The sequence below is a fragment of the Esox lucius genome, chromosome 11 (assembly GCF_011004845.1).
Source record: "Esox lucius isolate fEsoLuc1 chromosome 11, fEsoLuc1.pri, whole genome shotgun sequence".
In the NCBI taxonomy this organism is placed as follows: domain Eukaryota; kingdom Metazoa; phylum Chordata; class Actinopteri; order Esociformes; family Esocidae; genus Esox; species Esox lucius.
Genome location: NC_047579.1, coordinates 24,655,917 through 24,675,358, shown reverse-complemented (window position 1 = coordinate 24,675,358; position 19,442 = coordinate 24,655,917). Strand labels below are relative to the sequence as shown.

Sequence of the window (19,442 nt, the reverse complement as noted above, 5' to 3'; positions counted from 1 at the left end):
TCCTTCAGGTTTCGTGGCTGTTGCTGGGCAATACAGACTTTCAGCTCCCTCCAAAGATTTTCTATTGGGTTCAGGTCTGGAGACGGGCTAGGCCACTCCTGGACCTTGAGATGCTTCTTACGGAGCCACTCCTTAGTTGCCCTGGCTGTGTGTTTCGGGCCGTTGTCATGCTGGAAGACCCAGCCACAACCCATCTTCAATGCTCTTACTGAGGGAACGAGGTTGTTGGCCAAGATCTCATGGCCCCATCCATCCTCCCCTCAATACAGTGCAGTCGTCCTGTCCCCTTTGCAGAAAAGCATCCCCAAAGAATGATGTTTCCACCTCCATGCTTCACGTTTGGGATGGTGTTCTTGGGGTTGTACTCATCCTTCTTCTTCCTCCAAACACAGCGAGTGGAGTTTAGACCAAAAAGCTCTATTTTTGTCTCATCAGACCACATGACCTTCTCCCATTCCTTCTCTGGATCATCCAGATGGTCATTGGCAAACTTCAGATGGCCTGCACATGCGCTGGCTTGAGCAGGGGGATCTTGCGTGAACTGCAGGATTTTAATCCATGACGGCGTAGTGTGCTACTAATGGTTTTCTTTGAGACTGTTGTCCCAGCTCTCTTTAGGTCATTGACCAGGTCCTGAAGACTTGTGACACTTTCTAATAATTGCACCAACAGTTGTTGCCTTCTCACCAAGCTGCTTGCCTATTGTCCTGTAGCCCATCCCAGCCTTGTGCAGGTCTACAATTTTATCCCTGATCTCATTACACAGCTCTCTGGTCTTGGCCATTGTGGAGAGGTTGGAGTCTGTTTGATTGAGTGTGTGGGCAGGTGTCTTTTATACAGGTAACGAGGTCAAACAGGTGCAGTTAATACAGGTAATGAGTGGAGAACAGGAGGGCTTCTTAAAGAAAAACTAACAGGTCTGTGAGAGCCCGAATTCTTACTGGTTGGTAGGTGATCAAATACTTATGTCATTCAATAAAATGCTAATTAATTGATTTTGAAGGATGCAGCTGCTTTTTCCTTGAAACATGGGTTGACCACTGTGAAAGCAATTCAAGATCAGTCATTTTTGTTTTTGGCTGATAGTGTTGGTTATTATTTCACTGGATTGTACCTTCACATCTGTTAGAAAAATAAAAGTCTATATTGGCACAATGAGACCATAAATCCACTTAGCAACAATAAAACCTTCAGATATCACTGAAAGCGTAACATGAATCATAGTTTTCATCAAGGATCAATCAGTACTTTGCTCTGTTTATCTCTCCGATGTTCCATACTTGATGCTTGACATTCAGGCCAGAAAGACAAAAGCTTGTTTCTCATGGTCTGAGAGTAATTTAGGTGCCTTTTGGCAAACTCCAAGCCGGCTGTCTTGTGCCTTTTACTGAGGAGTGGTTTCCATCTGGCCACTCTACCATAAAAGCTTGATTGGTGGAGGGGTGCAGAGATGGTTGTACCGCTGGAAGTTACCCATCTCCACACAAGAACTCTGGAGCTCTGTTGGAGTGACCATCAGGCTCCTCTCGGCAACCTTCAGTGCTGCAGAAATGTTAGCCTTCTCTGTGATGTGAGATCTGTGCCTCGACACAATCCTGTGTCGGAGCTCTACGGACCATTCCTTCAACCTCATGGCTTGGTTTTTGCACTGACATCCACTGTCAACTGTGGGACCTTATAAAGACTGGTGTGCCTTTTCAAATCAAGTTGTAAAAACATTTCAAGGATCGTCAGTGGATACAGGATGCCCCTGAGCAAAATGTCTAGTGTCAATGCAAATGGTCTGAATACCTTTTAAAAATGTGATACTTCCGTTTAAAAAAAAATTGTATGCATTTGCATAAATGTCTTAATCAGTTTTTTGCTTTGTCATTATGGGTTACTTTGTGTAGATTGAGGTGGAAAAAATGCAATCCATTTAGAACAAGGCTGTAATGTAACAAAATGTGGAAAAAGTAATGGGGTCTGAATACTTTCTGAATGCACTGTGTGCCAATGGTAATTATTCCTGAAGAATATGAAAAAGAACAGCAAACGTTTCCAGCTGCCAAATTCTTTCTTCGTCTGTCCTTATTTCCTATATATCCTGCCATTCTTTGTAAGTACACTCCTCTTTCACAATGTGTTTCAAAACGGAGGTGAGGAACCGAAGAAACAAGGTGAGAATCTTTATTTAAATTCCTTGATTATTCACATTCCTTTTATTCAATGCCCTTTGGATAATATGTTGAGAGAGGAGGGAGTTGGTTAGTTGTAGTGAAATATTGTTACTATGAAGAATAAGCTACAATGGAGTCTTGCAACTATACTCGTGACCCTAACATAGACTGTGCTTACTAGCTGCTAGCTACTAGGCATATAATCTACATACGACCAGGTGTAGCTATTTAAGGGCTCATGCTGAGTTGGTATAATTTTAAGCTCCAGTATAGAACCCATTCGGGCCTAAGGGCGTTTGGTTACAGCCAACTGGCGCAAACGGCCCCAAGGGTATCCAAGGGCAATTGGCTTGGAGTGGTTTCTTGAGAGGTATGATAACAACCCCTGTGGTTCGTGATGTGATTTAATTGCTGGACACCGATTTGCACTGGTTGTGAGCTTGACACACCCATAGCACCTACATGTGAATGAAATCTTTTAAATGCTTCTACCGTCACTCTGTATAGCGCATTTGTTAAAAACAATGCTGTTGTTTATTCAGGGCTTTTCACATTGCTTTTTGAGAAATGTCAGGTCACAGAAATGCCTTCAGTGCCCATATGGAATATTGTAATGTATCCATTATTAACAAACTCCCACCTTGAAACCAGTGGGTCCCCAAAATGTTCACACTTCTCTTGTTAGCAAAAATGTGTAATGACAAAATGGATATGTTCAACAATCATGTTATTGCACTTCGTTAACACTCATTACTTTCTTTCCACTTTTCTGCAAAATATTTATAGTATGCATGTACTGCGAACCATCCATCCATCCATCTTCTTCCGCTTATCCGGGGCCGGGTCGCGGGGGCAGCAGTCTAAGCAGGGATGCCCAGACTTTCCTCTCCCCAGACACTTCCTCTAGCTCTTCCGGGGGGACACAGAGGCGTTCCCAGGCCAGCCGGGAGATATAGTCCCTCCAGCGTGTCCTAGGTCTTCCCCGGGGTCTCCTCCCGGTGGGACGGGACCGGAACACCTTCCCAGGAAGGCGTTCCGGAGGCATCCGAAAAAGATGCCCAAGCCACCTCAGCTGACCCCTCTCGATGTGGAGGAGCAGCGGCTCTACTCTGAGCTCCTCCCGGGTGACCGAGCTTCTCACCCTATCTCTAAGGGATCGCCCGGCCACCCTGTACTGCGAACCCTTAAACAATTTACGCTATTACTCTATGTATGTTATCAAGCTATGACCACTAGGTCGTATAGCGACTGGACTATGACTGCTCCCAAAAATAACAGCCCCCCATCCAGTCAGTGGCAGTCATGGGCGAAAACATCTCATTAAAGAATAGCTTGAAGGGGAAGGGCTAGAATCGCGGAAGCAAAATATTGGGCGACATGCAGCAAAAGACATGCCAGGACAGCAGTGGTGGGCAGAATGGCATCTCAGGTGTCACAACTTGTCAGATCTTGACATGGATGGTCTATTGTAGCCGATGGGCGCACCGGCACAAACACTGCAGAATCTTGGCTGTTCTGAGCTGGTTAGTGCAGTGCTTAAGAGTGGCTGGAAAGACCCTGTTGGGGGAAACAGCCTTCCTGCAGTTCTGTTTACTGAAGTGTCTGTTCACCTTTTGCTCTGTAATGACACAGGGTGGGAGATGGATCTTATAAAGTATTTAATAATTTTCGTCATTGTATTGCATTTTTATTTTGTTTTGTTTAGTAGGTAAATAACATCTAGAAGAAATTTTGATATTGTTTGGGAGGATGTTTCTAAACTTCGCCAACATCGTCTAATGCTCTTCATAAACGGCAAAAAAGTTATAACATGTTCCTAAAGGTATCTGATTTTAGTGTACCAAGTTTGTATTTCTATCATAAAGTCACTAAAACATGGGAATATTTGGTTCATATTTGTAGGACTAAATGTGTAATTGTGTTTTTAATGCTTAGCAAAATGAATAACAAAAATATTTGGGACCCTATGTAAAATGCAAACAATCTTTTATTTAAAAGAATATATATACAACAACTATGTGCAAATCATTTATCGCTATATTTAATTGAAATAGTACAAAGACGACATATCAAATGTTGAAACAGAGAAATTTGACTGTTGTTGGAATAATACATGCCCATTTTGAATTTGAAGCCAGTACCACATTTAAAAAAAGTTGGTTTAGGGGCATGTTTACCACTATGCTGCATCACCTTTTCTTTTAACAATACCCTGTAAGCATTTGGGAACTGAGGAGACCAATTGCTATGGTTTTGAAAGTGAAATGTATTCCCGTTCTTGCTTGATATAGGATCGCAGCTGCTAAACAGTTCAGGGTCTCTTTTGTTGTATTTTTACTTTCAGAATGCATAGGGGAGAGGTCTAGACTGCAGGCAGGCCAGTTTAGCATGCAGCCTTTTGTACTACGGTGCCATGCTGTTGTGATACGTGCAGAATGGGGTTTGACATTTTCTTGCTGAAATAAGCAAGGTCTTCCCTGATGAGCAAGTCAAAAGTGCTATATGCTCTAATGCACCCACATACCATCACGGATGCTGGCTTTGGAACTGTGCACTGATAAAAAGCTGGATGGTTGCTTTCCTCTTTAGTCTGGAAGACGTAGCATCCATGATTACCAAAAATAATTTCATATTTTGATTTGGCCGACCCGAGAACAGTTTTCCACTTTTCCTCAGTCCATCTTAAATGACCTTGGACCAAGAGAAGGCAGCGGAGGTTCTGGATCTGGTTTTTCTTCCTCAGGAAGAAGCCATAAACAGACCCATCCTCTCTGGAATGATCATTAAATGCCCAATTATCTAACTGACCTGTTGCCAATTTACCTAATTCATTGTGTGATATTCCACCAGGTTTAGTTTTTTACAACTTTTCCTGTCTTTTGTTGCCTCTGTCCCAACTTTTCTGAAATGTGTTGCTGGCATCAAATTCAAAGTGGGCATATATTTTTAAAGAAACAATAAAATGTCTGTTTCAACAATTGATATGCGGTCGTTGTACTATTTTATAATGAATATAGGGTTATAATGATTGGCATATCATTGCATTCTGTTTTTCATTTAGATTTTATACAGCATCCCAACTTTTTTGGAAACAGGGATGTCAGGAAAATCCTACTAGAAGAGCGGAACTTTATTTGTGATTAATCAGAGTCACTTTAAAATATGGCAGGTATGTAATGACTTCTATTTAACATGAGTTTGAATGTGATTTGGTTAATTCTGAACAACCAGGTTATTGTAATTTTTTGTATTTTTCCCCCTCAAAGATTTCAGTATGTTTCAATTGAATTGTTCACGTTATAGGTCACATTAAAGGTGGAAAAAGTTCTGACATGATTTATCTTTGTCTCATTCTTTTACATCACAAGAACCTGGCATTTTAACAGGGGTGTGTAGACTTTTCGTATCCACTATATGTCAATGCAGTGGTATTGAAAATAATGGTTAATTATTTGTAATGACTTTGTAACATCTCTGAACAGTTGTTCATTACAGGAAATGGTAACTAGTACTCTAGTTTATAGAAAGACCCTGCAGCATAATGTACACAACTGATCAATAATACATCTGTTCTCAATAATAGATCTGTGGTCACGTCCTGATTAACAACCAAACCCAAAAAACAAACCGTATCCTCCAAATGTGTCTGCAATGCAAGTGCGTGTGCGTTTGATGTGTGCATGTATTTAATACTGAGGTAGCATATCACATACATTTCCGAAGAACCATAAAAATTGTATTACTTTCTTTTGCCCTTGGCTTTGAGAAAATAAATGAATCAACAGATAATTATTCCACCTGCTATAACACACATCTAGGCATTTAGTAATGGGCCCTATTACATTCCTATCTGGAGGCTACAGTCGTACATATATTCACTTATAGTGTCAGCATGATAGCTCATTGTTATGTAGCCAGGTGGTCAACTGTGATCTAGTGGTATTACAGCACTTTAATAGAGATATATGTGCTGCTGCATAAAGATTCTGCAATTTAATACAGTTAATACAGCAACTTAATACAGTTTGAATGTTGAATTTCTCAGGCATTGGGGATGTAATGGTTAACAGTTTGTTAATATCTAAATGACATCACGGTACTTCCGTTCAACAGACGGAACAATTACGTTAAGTTTAGTCAGCGGCAGATTTAGGTACAGGCGATATGGGGAGCAGCCCAGGGCGGCACGAGGCGCCTGCACAATTTTTTTTTTTGGAATGGTGACATTTGTGTGATGGGATTTCTATCACTCATTTGCACATCACTTAAATTATATCATGTCACAGTGTGGGACTGTGGGTCAATTAAACGGAATAGGCGCCCTGATTCTACTTTGTGAGCAAGGCAGATTACTGCCTGGGAAGGCCTCCCCACTGGAAGCCTGAGGTAGGGGGAATCTAGCAAACAGCGCACCTCTCACTTTTTACAGTACTAACACAATTACTGAAATCAGTGCTGAACAGGGGGTTTGCCCAGGGAGCCATACAAGCTAGAACCGTCCCTCAGACAAATGCTTTCTTTTCGTTCTTGCGCTCCATGAAGAAAGCACGCAATATTCACCTGGTGGCCAGAAGGTCTTAATTGCCAGTTTCGCCTTATTGTGGTTAAAAAGGTAGGTAGTTACATAATAAGGTTTAGAGCGCATATGTGTGTTCTAAAGATTTAATGTGCTTTATTAACAAACTGAGATTTTAGTGATTCTATTGTTAGCAAAATGCAACGTGTCTGAAAGGAGACACGTCGAACAGTGGGTTCAATCCATATGCACTTAATCTGTACTTAATCTGTAGCCCACTGCTGTATTATTTTACCGTATGTTTGTGTATTCTTTTTGTATGAACATTCAAAGCCGATTGCTGTAGGGTAGTTGCAAACACTTTTATACCAACATAAATTACAAAAAAAGAGAAGAACCTAGAATCACTGTGTCCTGTGTTTAATCTTCATTTTACAGGCTCCACAGTTAAAAGTTAAAAAGTCAGCACAACATAATGCACATTTCTTATTTTACCTTAATTTATATAATGTTTGAGATAAGGCAATTAAAATGACGGTACTTAATCAAGATGACTTTTCGCTTCTCAGATGAAAAAGAGGAATTTCATTGCCATCAACATTTGTTCGGCCACTCTTCCAAAAGAAACATATTCTGTTTTTGTTGCCAAAACATCAGAAAATAGAGTTGGAAACATCTATGCAAGCCTGTCATAAGCATTGCAGCCCCTGTGATGAAACCACATGTTTTAAGTCCAAGCAGCTTGCCACATTACAGCCTGCTGGACCTCCTGCAATGTTTCCTTCCAAAGCCACTTTGCACACTGGCACATTCTCCTCTTTTCATCAGAGAGGACCACCCTATGTCTTAAGCATATGCATATTTTTTCACATCAACTGTGGAAATTTATTCTTTGGCGGTATACCTGATTGGACTTAACAAGATGTAGCTTAACAAGATGTAGCAAGCAGCATATTGTGCATGTGAGAGCTAATCTGATGTCATGGACCGCATCTTAAATGACATTCAGGTCAAGTAAGCTGATTTCAGAAGCGGCCAGTGACTTCTTTACCAGTCTTGGTCAAACTACCTCTGGCTTACCATTGTCCCAGAGCAGACAAAGCAAGTAGTGGTAGTGTCAGGTTTCCAAAGCATACATACCATGAGAGGCTCGGTCATCCAAATGAAATAGCTTGTATGTTTGTTGTGTTTGGACTGGTAAATTTGAGACTTGGCAAATTGATTTGTCTGATGCTAAAACAAATCATAACTTGATGCAAGTCTGTTATGTTGGTCCCGAACCAACTTCTGCAAGAACTTGCACCCAACAGTTCAGTATGTTAAATGTACTCATTGCCGGCCAGTTTCAATCAATCAATCAATCAATCAATCAAATGTATTTATAAAGCCCTTTTTACATCAGCAGTTACAGTCACAAAGACAAGAGTCTATTTAAACTTAGTCCAGGTCGGAAGCATGACCTGTTGGACAAGGACAGGGACAACAAGACGGAGGTATCAGCATAGTGGCAGCTGAAATCATCAGGTATCATCTTGATCTGCAACACAACCAGGACGACTTTGGACAGGGACCGCAACAGGTCTTTCAAGCCAGGTACTCCGGAGGTGTGGGCCAGGACTGCATGTCCTCCTAAGTTTAAAACGGCAGGAGACAGGGAAAATATAGAAAATGCATTACTTAGATCTACCAGGATTTATAGTGAAGGAGAACTGACCTTACTCCAGCACAATAATATAGCAGCATAAAACCTTGGGGCTGCGACGGGGATCTAGTTACACTGCAGCCCTATACGGGGCAGGAAGTCAATCCACCCACATTGCCAAGCATCAACCAAAGGGACACCCACCAACCACCCTGAATGAGGGCCGAGTATTGCCAGCAGAGTACAGCTCAATTGCGCAAGTGCGCAACTTAGAGACAACAACAAGCCAATGACTCCACCCCCGAATGGCATTGAAGGGGCATACCAGTGGCGATGAGAGCACAACTGGCAAGACAGCAAGTGGGACAGTATCAAGCCTTTCTGGTCACCTTCACGCCCCTGGGCCAGACTACACTTAATCATAGACCATGCTGTAAAGATGAGTCTTTAGTAGACACTTGAACGTTTGGACTGAGTTTGCATTTCTAACCTTAATTGGCAGATCATTCCACAGTAGTAGAGCTCTATGAGAAAAGGCCCTGCCCCCGGCTGTTTGTTTAGAAATTCTAGGTACAATTAAAAACCCTGCATCCTGTGATCTAAGGTTACGTGTAGGTATGTATGGCTGGATCATTTCAGCAAGGTAAGTAGGAGCAAGTCCATGTTATGATTTATAGATTAAAAATAAAACCTTAAAATCAGCCCTAACCCTAACAGGCAGCCAGTGTAAAGAGGCTAGTGCTTGAGTAATGTGTTCAATTCTTTTTGTTCTAGTTAGGATTCTAGCAGCCGTGTGCAGCAATTATTGAAGTTTATTTATTGATATATCAGGGTGACCGGAAAAAAGAGCATTGCAGTAATCTAATCTAGAAGTAAAAAAATTATGGATTCATTTTTCTTCATCAGTTTTTGATAAAAAGTTTCTGATTTTTGCAATGTTTCGAAGATTAAAATAAGCAACTCTTGAGACATTTTATATGTTCATCAAAGGAGAGGTCAGGGTCAAGGATAACGCTGAGGTTTCTTACCGTTTTTTGGGATACGACCATGCAGCCATCGAGATTCACAGTGAGATCTGCTAACAAAGCTCTTTGATTCTTGGGTCCTAAAACAAGCATTTCTGTTTTTCTTGAGTTTGAGAGCAAGAAGTTCTAGTCAAACCCTAACTGTTTAGTTTTTCTATTCCTAGCCTAGTTATACCCTAACTTTTTATTATGTCTAGTCCTAGTCTAGTCAAACCCTAACTGTTTATTATGTCTAGTCCTAGCCTAGTTATACCCTAACTGTTTATTATGTCTAGTCCTAGCCTAGTCATACCCTAACTGTTTATTATGTCTAGTCCTAGCCTAGTCATACCCTAACTGTTAATTATGTCTAGTCCTAGCCTAGTCATACCCTAACTGTTTATTATGTCTAGTCCTAGCCTAGTCATACCCTAACTGTTTATTATGTCTAGTCCTGGCCTAGTCATACCCTAACTGTTTATTATGTCTAGTCCTAGCCTAGTCATACCCTAACTGTTTATTATGTCAAGTCCTAGCCTAGTCATACCCTAACTGTTTATTATGTCAAGTCCTAGCCTAGTCATACCCTAACTGTTTTGGAGTTGTAGTGGGTGTTTGATCAATGTAGAAAACATCTGTCTCTTGTCGGATTGTTCATTTCTCTTGACCAACCTGCATTGGATACACACACATATCAAATACAATCCTTTGTTGGTGGTTACATAAATTATTATAGACTGCCAATTCTTCCTTGAGCAGAGCAATTCAACTGAGGTTCTCCAATGTGACTGCTGCACCGGATTCCACTGCCTGATACAGAAGAGCATGTGTCGCTCTAGTCTCAGTCGTAACATAAGAATAATCAAAATAATTACCATAGTTTCTCAACAGTTACCACTGCAAAAATACCATCGCCTTTTATATTGTGTTTACAAAAGACTAGCCGGGTACATGTTTTTAATTCAATTTGTCTGAGTGCACTCCACACTTCATTGTTATTGTCTAACAAATCAATCTTAAGATGGATGCACTGCGCTTTGGATAAGAATGTCTGCCAAATGACTGTAATGACAAATAAAAATTGTACAACCCCGTTTCCAAAAAGTTGGGACGCTGTGTAAAATGTTAAAGAAGAACCAAATGCAATGATGTGCTAATCATTTAATTGTTTCTTTAAAAACTTGTGCCAACTTTGATATTTGATGCCAGCAACACTTTTTAAAAGACCTGGGACAGGGTCAGCAAAACACTGGAAAAAAACCTGGTGGAACATCTTATAACTAATTAAGTGAATAGGGTATTGGTAATGGGCATTGTTAGAAATCAGCCATTTCATATCATGGTTGAAATAATGATTGTGTACCCGGTTGTCAAGGGAGAGAGGAATTAAATTATTTATTGCAGCATTTGATAGGCTATTGTTCATGATGTTACGGACTCGATGCTCAGTCTTACTAACTCGATCTTATCTCACTCAATCTCAAAGAAACCTTTAGTCATATCTCTACTTTAAAGACAATGCAACAGAGAATACACAACACCGCACTGTAAGCCCTTTGGCAAATTACTGTCGCGCATTTACTGAAAGTGACTTCCTATGTACGGACAAACAATGTTCTTTTGTGATCTAAACATTACAAGCATACATTCATACACTTCAACACTCCCCTCTATCACACATGTAAACAAAAACATTACATGTTTGAGAAAACATTACAAAAAAAACAGTACAATTAAATTCCTAATGAAAAGAAAGGGCCCACACACTTATCTTACAAATGACTAAGACAAAACAACTAAAAGGCGTAACTGACCAATGAGGTCTTATTGTTCCTCAAATGAAAATGTATGTAAACAAGACAATTGTCACACCCCACTCTGACAGATAACTAATTGTAGGACAGTCATCAAACCCTCCCCAACCTCAGATTATAAGGGTCGAGAAACATTTACGTCAACAGGCTAAAACATGGCCAGAACATGACATCATCATTAAACATTCCCCAAAAGTCCATTGAACAATCAAAACCCCCCATTGTCCGTATCATGATCCTTGTTACAATATCATAAACAAGACTCGTGCATATCCTGCTGGACCTGTGAAAAATTCTACCTTTAAATAGAGAAAAATTCTACCTTTAAATAGAGAAAAATTCTACCTTTAATAGGGAAGGCTTCACAATCCAAACATATCATGACAGCCGTCATAATGTAGATCAATAAGCATCATCACAAAATATGTCGAAGTCCAATATCGGGATTGTCATCGTACAGTTTCCCACCTGTCTTGCGAGAAACAAACCTTCAAACATATGAAATCACCATTTCAGTTCATTTAGGAAAATCTTAGATTGTAAGGAATGAAGTTGGTTTACAATCATGTGTCCTGTAGTTCTAGTCTTCGATCTTCTTTGTCTTGTATCAGTGATGAAAGTTCCAATATCAGTTATTGCAGTCAGCGTGATGTGGACCCAGCAAATTGCCTGGTTGTCCTAACAAGTCAGTGTAGGTGTATAATGGAACAGTGAGTTTCCAACACTTCACTAATTCAAGATTAACACCTCAACAGTGTCTTCCACTGTGATGGGACCATGTGACCTGTCCAGTCAACTGGCCCGTGGTACTCTGACCTGTAGAATGTGGAGTCCTCTCACCTCGCTGTCGATGATTCATCTAGAAATGGAGTCTGAGGCCAAGTGATCTGACCCTTGCATGTCCTGCCATGTGAGTGGTCAGGAAGATTTGGAAAAGATTCGACCAGTGTGGTTGTAACAATCCTTCGTAAACATGTTGCTGTTACTCACACTCAGTTGTCGGTGTCCAGTCAGTGACGTGATGTATCATCAGATAAGGGGTTGTGATGTCCTGATCTGTTGAAAGTATAACTGCAAAACAACGATTAGTGTGGTGCAACAGTCCATCAGACTTTCATCCACTGGGAATTCTTCCATCAACTCCCAACAATGAAGACAATAGATCAGTCCTGAAAATGTGTGGATCTCAGAAGTTCCATCATTAGAGTGAAGCGCACACCCCATTAAGACAAGTTTCCATAATTTACTTTTCCAACCAGAACTGTTGATGTTCGATACCTTGTGCTATATTCATGCCCGATAGCAACTAGTAGTGGAATAAGATTTCATCAGACGCTAAAGAGGAAGGACAATCCGGCTTGTTATCAGCACACAGTTCAAAACCCAGTATCCGTGATGGCATGTGGGTGCATTAGTGCACATGGCATGGGTGACTTGCACATCTGTGAAGGCACCATTAATTCTGAACTATATACACTATTCAGGTTTTGGAGCAACATATGCTACCGTTCAGACAGCGTCTTTTTCAGGGAAGGCCCTGCTTATTTCAGCAAGACAAAGCCAATCCACATTCTGCACGTATTACAACAGCATTGCTCCGTAACAGAAGAGTCCCGGTGCTAAACCGGCCTGCCTGCAGTCCAGACCTGTCACCCATTGAAAACATTTGGCACATTATGAAATGAAAAATATGACAAAGGAGACCCGGAATGGTTGCACAGCTGCAATCTAAAAAGGGAATACATTTCACTTTCAAAACTACAGCAGTGGGTTATCTCAGTTCCCAAACGCTTACAGAGTTTTGTTAATAGAAGAAGTGACACAACACAGTGGTAAACATGCCCCTGTCCCAACTTTTTTTAAATTTCTCAGTTTCAACATTTAATATGTTGTCTGTTGTTTCAATTAAATATTGGCTTCTCTGGCTAATGACCACAGCCACAGGTTACATGACCCACCACAAGGAGTCTCTAGAGTAGAATGAGCGTAAGGACACCGTCACAGGCTGCCATTCAATGCCTTGGACAGCTCTGCCACTCGGGACCCCAGGTAATTAGCATTTTAATGAACTCTTGAACACAATGTGTCAACCCGTCATGACATTTTCACTCTGTAATCATTTATTTAGGGCTCTCTGTGTGTCTATTGCCCAACCACTGCATTTTCTGACGGAATACATGACCTAATTAAAGCTAACAAGAAAAAAATAACTTCCACAGTAAGAGTTCATGAATTATTACCCCTTACTTGGCCTCCAGGCTTCATAAGTGTATGAGCCAGTCTACTTCCCTGGACCCATATTTTTTTGCCCGATGTAAGATATGTACCAACATCCATTAGTTGCATTTACTGAAGGCTCGTACACAAACGCACTCTGTGCACAGCCACAGCACGTTAAAAATGTATTTGTCAATTACATAATTGTAAATACAATTACAACAATATATTGTACAAATTTAAATTCATAACATATTCTATTTTATATATATTGAGTAAACACAAATATAGTGTTTGTTTATTGCAAAACATAAAATGTATTAAATGCATTGATAAAATGGTGGCCTGGGGTGGTCCATCATTCTGCAAATCAACTCTAATATTTCTATCTCACTCTCTTTGCCTGAAATATATCTAAAAATGTTCTTTACAAAATGTAGCATTACTTTAAGTGAAATGGTGAACGAGTAAATAAACAAACAGGCAAGCCTAGTTCGGCCAACCCACAATTAGAATGGATGAATATCATTTCCTTCACAGGATTTGAACCGGGGTCTCCCATGTGTCAGGCTTTGTCCTTAACCACTATGCCGCGTCTCAGCCCCAGGGTCTTACACTGCTATATTATTGTTCTGGGGGAGTAGGGTCAGTTCTCCTCTACTGTAAATCCTTTTAGATCAAAGGAATGCACTTTCTATATTTTCCCTTTCTTCTGCCCTGTTTAAAGGAGGACATGAGGTCTTGGCCCACACCTCCAGAGTACCAGGCTTGAAAGACTCGTTGCTGTCCTTGTCGTTGCTGTCCCTGTCCAAAGCCCTCCTGGTTGTGTTGCAGATCAAAACAATACCTGGCGATTTCCGCTGCCACTCTGCTTCAGTATTTTTGTCTATCCTGAGAAAATCCTAATGCATTACTTGTTTTGTGCTATTTCATTTAATGGCACAACAACATTCGTTTTTCTTTCATTCATCGATGACATAGTAATTGTATCAATCTATATAGGTGACGATAACAAACTTTTTTGTCAAGTGAAAATATGAGAGACTCATGGAAACTTCTTCCACTTTACTGCGCAAGGGGTTGTGATCTGCTGTATATTAACCCAAAAAGCCTGCACGGATGTGTACATTGAAAATCCACCAGAAATAGCCACAATATAACCAAACAGTTTTATTATAGGCTTAGTGAAGTCTGTAGCCTGCAAAGTTTCTGTCAGTCCTGAACAAATCCTCAAGCAAAATATGTTTTGACTGCAGCAAGGCTTGAATATGCATTTCTTACCACTATGCCATTTAACAAGGGGTAGTCACTCATTCAGTAAGAGATATTCGCTCTTCTTGGCCGGCTCACTTACGCAGTCTGGCAAAAAGCTTCTCACATGGTGATTATGCTCAATCAGCATTTCTCAAACCAGGGTGCATGACCCTTTGTGTGATGGGTTTCTGTTTCCTTCCTATGATTGTTTTTTGAACAGGCTAACATTTAAGTCTTACCCACTTGACCACATTTCTCTAGCCAGCATCAGTATAACCCAGCATCTATAAACCAACATTTTTTAAAGAAAACAACCCAGCTAAATTTGACTATGCCTGAAACCCAACAGTTGGGTCGTCAGAACAACCCAGCCTTTATGTTTGGGGTGAACACAGCAAGAGTGATAGACACAACCACCACCAATTTCGGAGATTCCTGACATGTATCATTTCCACATTACTTAGATGTCACGTTCTGGCGTGGCGGCCTGCCTTCCCAGTAAATCCAACGCCCTCTCTTCATTTCATCCCGGACACCTGTTTTCTTTGATTATTGCCCGCACCTGTTTCCCATGCCATGGACGCTACTTACATTTCTGTTTCCCCAATGTTCCTTGTCTGTCTTTGTTTGGTTCTCATACCAACTGTAACGTTATTCTGTTTTTCCAGTTTGTTTCAGTTTTGTTATGTCTTAGTTCTTTTATTTAATGTCCTCCATTCTCCCTGTGCATGTGTCCTGCCTCCATGCTTCAGAGTGAAATATCGCTTATCTTTGGTTTTTGAAAGTTCATGATATATCTTCAAATCCTTTAGTTTGAACACATTTTCCTTGCTTCATGCTTCTTATTGTTTCTCTTCAGCTGTCATTGCTTTTATATCTGTAACCGTGTAACTGCATTTCCTCTGAGTAATCTTACTTTAATGTGAATACTTACTATGAGTATTCTTATGGACACAAAATGTGGACTGAAGGTCAAAATGTGGATTATTTTTCATTATTTATTATAGACACGTATACCTATGTACTTAATTTCTTTCCTAGTAGGCAATCATTGGAATGTTAACAGTTAGCATTTGTTTCTTTATGGTGTGAATGCAGAGACAAAAAAGTTTGCTTGTTTTTGCCTAGCTGGTTTGCTTCTCGAGATAACACCACTCTGACATATGAGATGGCCCCAAAATAGAATGGAATGTGTCCCTAATTGATAAGGGGTCTATTCTTCAGGACTAGTTTTGTTATCCTTAGGTCAGTAAACCAACCCCCCACACCTTTAGTTAGGGGATATAAACCAGAGTGGAGTTTGGGAAAGGTCTCCTTTGCATTTACTTTCCTTCTGGCTGCATCTTTGCTCTTGCAAACATCTTCAATATCCAGAGAACCTTAATCTTTGATACTTGTACTGTAATTGTAATACTCTCTTTAAATATTAAATTAATTTGTTACATGAATTCATTTACTATTTGGAATTGATCTAAAACGTGTCAAAATCCAAGAGTTCCATCAGAGAAGGTTCAGGTTAACCGTCCCCATGGAAAAAAGGATCCGCATGGGGTAGGGCTTCAAAACAAACCTTACAAGCCCCTGGAGTATCTTGGCAGCCTGAAATACACATGATCAAATGCTTCACCCCTTTCCTTTCCAGGAATTATTCCTCACTACATATTATTTTGTTTCATGTTCCAGGAAAGACCAATAATGAGGTAAATGTTTTTACAGGAGCATGCTTCAAACAAACCCTCTGAATTCTTGGTAACATTTTATTATGATGGATGGTGCCACTAAGTATTATGATGCCGACATAAGGTGTCATAACACGTTACAATGTTGACATATATTGTTAATACAGCTCCGGAAAAATGCACCACTGCACCACTAACCCTTCAGTTCTTAACTCAAAACCTCCCTTTCCAATTTTTTTAGTAAGGAAAGAAAAAGGTACAGTGGTCTCTTAATTTTTTCCAGAGCTGCATATCACAATAAAGAAACATGTCATTACCCACAAAACAAACATACTAGTAAGTTACAACATTCAAACACCTTACTTAATAAACTGTGCTTAAAAATGAACAGGACATGTTAAAAGGTCAATGATTTAACTGTAGGGTCCTTAATTTTTTTTTGCGGGGCGATTATTTGATTGATAACAGTATATCACAAACTATATCAATTTGTAGCAATAACTGAAAATCAACATTTGAAAGTCTGGCAGTAGGAAACCACAATAATCTATTATACTAAATTTATGTTAATCAATCGCGTAAAACGTTGTTCAATGCAAGTTTGAGTTTATATCCTTAGTGGACACTAATCCAAAGGGTGTACATTCATCCAAGGGGGATGAACAACAGAGCTTGGAGTGGACCTGATAAATCTCTCTGGGCCTACAAAACAAATCAATAAAGCCCTAGACAAATAGATCATGCTGCAGCAATGTAAATAGCATCAAAGCCTGAACTGACGGATGCTGTGCGGTCAGTATCTGGGCAGAATCTACGGATGATTCAAATGTACTGCACTGCTCACAGTAGGCAGAAACAATACTTGCCCACTAGACCGTATCCTCTCAAAATAAGACCTCTCTGAAACAACATTATGGACAACAGGCCATGATCAGGCTGCCTCTGGACTGAGTGGTCTATAATGACGGGAACACAGTACAATATACGAATTGGGGCTTTATTCTCTGGTTGAATTCTAAGGGAGGTCCTGTATGACAAACTGCTGGAGGAGAGTTAACCGTTATGCTGATCAAGTTCCTCTTTCCTATATTAAAAGGGTAGCCTGTTACTTGTCATAAGGGATGTACTTGCCTTCACTTCTTATACATCCAAACTGCTAATCTGTCAACTAGAGATTAATTCATGGATGATGTTGCCATGAGGAGCTGATATTTAGATGAATTAATGACATTTTTGCTCTCATTCAGTACACACAGTATCTGCGTGTGTATGTTTGATGCTGTTACACCATGGTAAACAAAACCAGGGCAGTGTTGTGCATATCGGTTTATCGCTCCCTGCAGAAATGTACCGTGTATGACGTTTTCAAGATTACACAGTAAATCTGGGTGGAACTGTATATCTATGCTAATGTCTGAATACAGCCTTATCAGGTATATTCTGCTTTTTTCCTCCCTCTTTCCACCAAGAATGTGTGTGTGTGTGTGTGTCTGTGTGGGTGGGGACAAGCATACCAAAAGAATGCCTGTTATAACGGCATCAAAATACAAAGTCAACAGTCTCTCTGTATCACCCTTTATTCCAGAAGTGTCTGACTTGGTGTGTACTATGCTGCTTCAAATAAAACTCTACTCCAGCCGATTCATTCCATACACACACAGAGATGCACAGAAAAAACTTTTGAGTTAACCCAGCATGGTTGGGTTGAAGTTAATGTTAATCAGACAGCACTCCAGTCTTCTGCTCGCATCCCTGCCTCGGTCTTTCCCTGCCTCTCTCCTCTCTCTGTCCCTCTTAATCTCTCCCTCGCTCAGATGATACTGGCACACAGTATGGGAGATTATACATTACATGAAGATTATCCATCACTTATGGATTTTATCCAGTTTGGAGGACAGCAAGGGATTCTATTTTAGACCAGGCTTTTACGCAGACAGAAAAAATGTCACTAGAGATTCCAACTGTACATGTTAAGGACACTGCAGTATTAGTATTGAAGTCTACAAGCAGACATAACCACCAAACAAACTAGAAAGCAAACGACCTGTCGCACATAGTCTAAGCAGAAGAGCAAAGCAAAATGAGAATCTCTTGACGTTCCACTGTCCCTCTGTGAGGTATTAAAGCATCTTGACGCTGGCTAAGGTACTTAGTTACGCACACAGTGCCGAGCGAGGATGAAGCACAGTGTCGACATTGTTCCAGGTGCTTTGTGACCCGCTAGAAGTTACAGGGCCCAAGCTAACACTGTCTATTCTATGGCTTTTGTACTGTGTTCTATATGCAGGGGCACATGGCACAAACACAGGAAGCGTGCGCCGACATTCAACAGCCCCCTTAAAGCACAGAGCACTGAACAGGATGAATACTTAACACCTGAAGCGGGTGACATCTTATCGAGCCTACGTGAGGGGGAGGGAAGAGAAAGACCCACATGACATCCCATCTCCACAGCCCCCACCAACCCCCACCCGATAAGCCCTAGACAGTCTGCCGACCGCCTGCAATCAAGGGCCTCTGGAGCATCGGGGGGTTCATCCCTGTTCATTGTGTGCGGGGAGCGTGTGTATGAAGAGAGAGACGCTGGCTGTGCCGTCCACATTCTGGAGCATACCTTCAGCTCTGATGGTGAAGGGAGAGTCTCCGGGTCGTTTGGCAGAGAACTGCCCCCCCAGGGAGGTCATTAGGAAGCACAGGCTGAAGAAGCCAATCCCCACCACAAAGATCCTGCAAGGAAAGGGACCGGGGAAGCCGGGACAGAGAGAGAAAGACACAGGGTTAGTACTCAGGGGGGATATGATGAGAGGAACAGGGGACTTCAGGACTGGGAAGACAGGCCGAAGAAAAGTAAGGTTTCAGAAGAGAAGCAAAAGAGCTGTACTTGGTGGCCATTGATATTACACATAATTAATGAGGAAGAAAAAAGTATTTGAAAAAAGTATTTGAACTGCATAGCTAATTATTTTGGGATTAACCTATGAACTGAAAAGATTGATTTATTGTGGATATATGGTGTATTGGCATAAAGATTTTGGGACATATTTAGGCCTTTTTCTCACACAGACCCCAACACTCAAACCTAATCCCTCTTCACTCTGTGAATAATGAAGATTATTAAAAGTGATGTACTTTTCTTGCCTATTTTTTCAACATAAAA

The 19,442-nt window shown here is 40.7% G+C and overlaps 1 protein-coding gene across 3 annotated transcripts in view; it reads right to left on the bottom strand.

Annotated features, from left to right (window-relative positions):
* Positions 1–19,442, bottom strand: part of LOC105012891 (alpha-1,6-mannosylglycoprotein 6-beta-N-acetylglucosaminyltransferase B) — a 126,431-nt gene that overhangs the window by 94,342 nt on the left and 12,647 nt on the right. For all 3 annotated transcript variants that reach the window (XM_020050582.2, XM_010874030.3, XM_020050583.2), the window contains one exon: positions 18,900–19,012. In XM_020050582.2, the coding sequence (XP_019906141.1) occupies positions 18,900–19,012 (113 nt within the window). The remainder of the gene's footprint in view (positions 1–18,899; positions 19,013–19,442) is intronic.